Source organism: Primulina tabacum, chromosome 17, assembly GCF_025594145.1.
Source record: "Primulina tabacum isolate GXHZ01 chromosome 17, ASM2559414v2, whole genome shotgun sequence".
Taxonomy (NCBI): domain Eukaryota; kingdom Viridiplantae; phylum Streptophyta; class Magnoliopsida; order Lamiales; family Gesneriaceae; genus Primulina; species Primulina tabacum.
Window position 1 is genome coordinate 15,464,148 of NC_134566.1, and position 6,069 is coordinate 15,470,216.

Sequence of the window (6,069 nt, forward strand, 5' to 3'; positions counted from 1 at the left end):
TTAATCAAACTAAATACGTTAATATTTGTCCATCACTATTTCACATTTTAATAATCATAATATAAATTGTCTACATAAAACTATCACTTGAAGTAACACAACCTTAGAACTATAGAAAGCCACACGTCAAATTCGACACTATCACGGTAAACTATCGACCTAGTTGGATACTATATCAGATTTTTTTTAAAAAAATTCTCAATATATTTTTTAGACATAGGTTATTTGGAAGTATCTCTATATATGCATCTATTTCAAAAAAAGTTTTCATAAATAGATTAATTACATATAATCTTTATTTTTATAATTGCGACGTCATTGATTATGCGTGCAAAGGCGGAGGCACATACATTTGTACCTGGGCTGGTCCAAATTTTTTTAAATATTTATATGTAAATTTTGTATAATTTTGGAATAATATGATAGTAGCCCGGGTAGATCAATTTAAAATATTAAAAGATTATAGAGTTTAAAATTTTATCTCGGACAGAGCCATATTTCTGGTTCCGCCACTGTCTGCATGTTTATAAACACACAATTTATTTCACATAAAATTAATAAAATAAAACATAATCTTATAAGTTATTTAAAATTAAAATTTTACCAAGTAAATCATTTGTTTCCCTAAACCCGAATTGGAATTCATTTAAATTAGACAAAAACTTGTGTGAGACGGTCTCATTATTTGGGTGATACATGAAAAAGTATTACTTTTTTATGCTAATAATATTACTTTATATTGTGAATATCAGTAGGGTTGACCCGTCTCACAGATAAAAATTCGTGAAACTGTCTCACAAGAGACATACTCTTTAAATTAATGTTATTATTTTATTTTTTTGCCATGAATATTAATCGATTCTACAATATGTAAAAAATTACAGAGTAAATTAAAAGCAAGAATTCCAACAAACTATCTCCTCTCAAATAGTGCTTAAAAATTTACCTAAACCATGCATTGCTCCCTTCCTTACATACTCCATTACTATTTAGGCTTCGTGTGCCCAAAACATTACACACCATTCTCTTTATTTTTTTCCCTCCCTTTTCATTAAAATCGACGCGTAAATGCGTAATGAAACGAGCAATTTTCAGTATTTATGCAAAAAATTTGCATTGATTCCTCATCACTTTGAGCGACATGCTTTCTCAATAGGGCCAACTTGTCTTGCAAACTGCGCACACATAGAATCAAAACGAGAACACGTTAATAAGCTTTAAATCAATGCCATGCGAATAGGTGAATAATTGAACTTTGTCCATAGGGTACGATATTCATGCTGTATTTTGCGGTGAGGTTTAAATTTTAAATGTCACATCTGACAAGTCATTAAATTCCGATGTCAAATCGGCATTTTATGATGTCGTATCAGTATTTTTTGACGTCATACAAAAAATTAAAAATTAGTTTACCAAAATCATACTTTAAAAACTTAGTCGACCAGAAGACTTTTTTTGTATATGAATGATATGAAATCTGAATATTTTAGTAAAGAGAGTTTGTGGGCTTATCCTTTTGTATGAGCGTATCATGTGTGTGGGAACTCTAAAATAAGGAGAAAAGAAAGGGATTTACCTGAAAATAAACTTCTAGTTTCTTCTTGAGAGAGGCGTATTCTTTCTTCAGTTGTTGGAAAGTTTTCTTGCAGCTGTGTATGTATATATATATATATATATATATTATAAATAAAAGAAATAAAAATCAAGAATAAGAAATTAGATCCTAAAAACACTTCATTTTTTGTTGTCTGAAGGGAATCCAAAAACCGTAACAGATGGTGAAGAGGGAAATTGAATTACCCTTCACCATTTCCAGTTCTACAGTAGTCTCTGAATTGTGTGCACTCAATTTTCACCTTTTTGGCTCCAATGCTGCAAAATTTTTTGAAAATGGTTTGTCATTTTGATACGAGAGTGGAACTTTAATTTGTGTGAAAAGTTAGAACTATAGTCTATTACAATTTTTTCAAAAAAAAAAAAAATTGAATTTTTTATGAATAATTTTACTAAAATATTAAAATATTATGTATAATAAAATATATTAAATCCCTTCGTCTCGATATAATTTCAAATAAATTTTTTTTGATACAAAAAAGAATATACCGGTCAGTGTCAAATGTCAGGAGAAAAGCTTATAAATTACTCTTTTTATTATTATATTTTAATGTCTACTTGATAATAAGTCTTTTTTTTAACATTCCTTTTTCTACTGTATTTTCTTTTTACCTTGAGCTACTGCCCTTGAACTGGTGCATGTAACTGTCCAACTTAGTAAAATCGAGCGGATTCTTCTCCCTGACATTAACATGCATGAAAACGAAGTATAATCAATAATCTCCAAGAATAGTACTACACATATATATATACATAGATATATATATTTAATTTGATTACGATATACTCACAAAGCTTGGTCAATATTTTGGATCAATCGAGCCGAGTCTCTGTAATACAATGTAACAACTTCTTCCACAAAATTGGGATTTGCATCATCTTGCAGCTCTTCCAGTTGAACAAATTGCTCATCCAGATATCCCTACGTACACAAAGAACGATTCAAGTTTCGACAGTGATTCTTTACTAGCTTACAAAAATAAATGTGAGATTTGGTTTGGCTCTTCATGATAGTTATAAAGATTTCCGGAACGATGAGCCGATGGCTTTTCTTATATATTCATCTTCCATGCTTAAGTACGAATCCAAATGTATCAAATAAAAGTAATAGGAAAAAAAGAAGAACTAATGTAATTTACCTGATCAAACAGGGATTGCTTCATGTTGGCTAGCTGTTTATCCATTCCTCAAAGGAATAATTATAATATGGCAAATTATCGAAGATTTTTTTGAATTGGAGAGAATAATAATTTGAGATGTGTTTTTTGTTGCTTGAAGTTGGGAATGAAATGGAAGCAAATTAGGGTTTATATAGCTGCTTGGCCAAAAAGTTTGTACACTATCTTTGTATGCATGTGTATATTCCCAACACATATAATAATGCTTATATTTTAAAAAACATTATGATTAAATAATGAACCAAAGTGAAGGTTGGGTAAAAAAATAAGAGAATCTTTTTGCACTAAAAAGAAAAATGTGGTTTGTAGGAATATGCCAATGGGCTTATGATTTGGCTACATGTAACGAATCAAACCCTCAAATCACTGATAAGGGACAAATTCAGGAAGGGACATCACCATGAGCTAGGTTTGGTGGTGGCTATGTTAGTTATCTAATTTGAATATAACTGATTTAATTTTTTTATGAAACTTAATTCTTTTTCATCGGAACTTATGTAACATTGCATACATTAGCGTCGTATCGATGTCATTTCAGCGGTATGTCGAAAAATGAATAAACCCAAATAAAAAAGCAAAGATAGAGGAGTACCATGACCAAAATTATAAAAAGTCAAAAAAAAAATCAAAAACTACAATTTTTCCTTTGTAAAATGAAATTTTTTCATCGTTAATCAGTTAGCTAGCTAGATTTCTTGCTCAAATAATTTAATAATATATATTTTTAATCGCTTTTTCATTACACATAATGTTACCTCTTTCTCTCTGTCATGATTTTATTTTTCATTATCATAGTTAATTTGGATGATGAATAATATAAAGATGATAAATCAACATAGTTGGTTAAGATACATGTAACTAATCTTTCATAGAACTTGAACCAAATATTGAACGACGGGTTTGATTAAATACTCGAATGAACGGTTAATTGTGATGGAACTAGTAATTCGACTAGGCGATTGATAATATTATTTGGAATCACATCTATATTTATTCCATCAGAAGACAAAGTTTCATTGGGATTTTTCTTAGTTACCACCACGTCTAAAAACATACAAGATTTGTACTTTTCTACACCGTTGGTTTGTACATCTAGACATCCATTCATGGTCCAACTGGTACACTCTCAAAATCAATTCACATACAGAAATTGGTTAATTAGATCTTAAAAATTAAGTACTATCAATCATTGTAGATTCGATTGTTATCATTGCTCCAAATTTACGAGGTTCGATCAGCTCGACATCATATAAAAAAATATTTTTATGATAGTCATTGGATGGATCTATCATAAAGATAATGTCATCAGAATAGATCGAACTAAATCCCGAAATTTTAAATAAGACTAACTTTTTTATAATTAACTCAAACATTGTGTATGCTTTGAGCCATTACCATGTTATGATTATGTTTAGTTCGATGTTAGTACAAGAATAATAATCTTCCATGTGGATATATATGGATCTAACTATAAATATGTCCATGTACAATCTAGTGGTTTGAACTTATCATGATCATAATTTGTAAGGGAGACGTGTGTCCCAATAAAAATAGAGAAGTCCCAATAATGATTGAAAGATATTGATCTTTTGAGAATGGTCCATGTCATGTCCCTACCTTTCTTTCATTGTCATTTCAATCTGTTTCCAAGAATAATAATTCCACCAAAAAATTAGTTAAAGAGGATACAATTATGTGTTGGAGAAGAGAATCCTCTATTTTAAGTTTAATGATAGTGATTTTACTATTGAGAAAGATCAAAATACATTTAAATACAAAAAAAAAAAATACATTAACTCTTAAAAATAATAAATTCTTTCCCAAATCCTAATTAGATATGATAAATTAGTGTGTGTATTACAATTGAATTTTCTGATGCATACCGGTTAATTCGATATGTTTTATAGTAAAATAAATAGTTCGATGTAAATTTTGTAAATGCAAATGAGAAAATAGTAAAATTGATCTTGTAAAGTAGTATAAATTAGGCTTTGATATTTTGATCAATAAAATTCATGTCTCAGGGTAATAATATGACCTATATTGCAATTATTTTTAACAATTATTTTTAACAATTATTTTTAGTAGAGTGTTAACATTATGCTTGTTAAATCAATTAAGTTTTAGATGATAAAAAAAAAACCTTAAATGGTCGAATCAAGTTATCAAGAGGAGCATTGACTCAAACCAACAGCTTACCTTATTCAAATGAATCAGTCAAGCTTGACAAAAAGATTTACTTTGTTAAGGATCAAGACACACTGATTTTCTGGATAAATTTTTTGTTACTAATACAGTTTCTGATGACTTGTTAATGCCAGAATCCCACGAGCACTATCCATAATATACGATTTTTGAACAATAATAAATCACTTAGAATGAGTGATTAGATATTATATTTGTTGTTGTTGTTTATAATTGTTGATGTTGACCGCCGTTTATCGGGAGACGTCTTGACGATATTTTTGTCGTCGGAGTAGGGGTGCAACGTATGGCTAATGTTGTTTATCGCAGTAATAGGAGAGCGATATATTGATGATATTGTTGTAGCCGGAGTAGGGGTGTGATGTATCGTTGATGTTGTTGTCGCAGTAGTAGGAGAGCGACATATTGACGATATTGTTGTCGCCAGAACAGAGGTACGATGTATCGTTGATATTGTTTGTTGCAGTAGTATGAGAGTGACATTGTTTATAATGTGATTAATTGATTGTCTAGAAACAGCGAGAATAATATTCATGTGTGATTTCGGTTATATATTATGTTGTTAATATAACTATTATGTATTACGATGATGATTATTGTGTATTCTCAGCCTTCAAGGGCTGTTTCTGTTGAACATATTACATGACTAGTGTTAAGACATGATAGAGATGAATGAATAGGTATGTGTAGTCAAAGAAGTTATGTAGTTGATAATGTATAGAGTCAGTATTACTCATTGTCATATCTAAGTTATGTGTGTACTACACTGTTTCTGATACATTACTACAAATAATGTGTTGATTGCATTAATTTGGTCGTAAATGTGTATATTATTACGTCGTTTAAGGGAAATTTTTTATGCATATGACGTCACATATTGTATAATTACGTGACGAAATTTGAGACTCCACAATACATAATACAGAACAATTTTTTCTCAAATAATAATAGTACCACATGATATATTTTATATATGTAGTATGTAATATGTAGTCTAGACAAGATCCCAAAAAGTTCTGGGATAACACGGAGATTTTGGTGGTGATGCCGAGATGGTGTAATTTTTTTTGGT

At 29.7% G+C, this 6,069-nt stretch overlaps 1 protein-coding gene across 1 annotated transcript; it reads right to left on the reverse strand.

The window, feature by feature from the left end:
- Positions 1-1,041: 1,041 nt before the first annotated feature.
- LOC142531083 (histidine-containing phosphotransfer protein 4) lies at positions 1,042-2,907 on the reverse strand. Its single transcript, XM_075637107.1, has 6 exons — positions 2,754-2,907; positions 2,406-2,536; positions 2,227-2,295; positions 1,801-1,872; positions 1,577-1,649; positions 1,042-1,175 (listed from the first exon to the last, which is right to left on the reverse strand). The coding sequence occupies exons 1-6, from the start codon at positions 2,796-2,798 to the stop codon at positions 1,128-1,130; spliced, it is 438 nt and encodes a 145-aa protein (XP_075493222.1). The 5' UTR covers positions 2,799-2,907; the 3' UTR covers positions 1,042-1,127.
- Positions 2,908-6,069: the final 3,162 nt, after the last annotated feature.

Coding starts and splice junctions, on each gene's coding strand:
- LOC142531083 (XM_075637107.1), bottom strand. CDS start 2,798: ATGGATAAACAGCTAGCCAACATGAAGCAATCCCTGTTTGATCAG. Junction 2,537..2,753: donor AGCAATCCCTGTTTGATCAG/GTAAATTACATT, acceptor TTGTGTACGTAG/GGATATCTGGATGAGCAATT. Junction 1,873..2,226: donor TTCAAGGGCAGTAGCTCAAG/GTAAAAAGAAAA, acceptor AAAATTTTGCAG/CATTGGAGCCAAAAAGGTGA.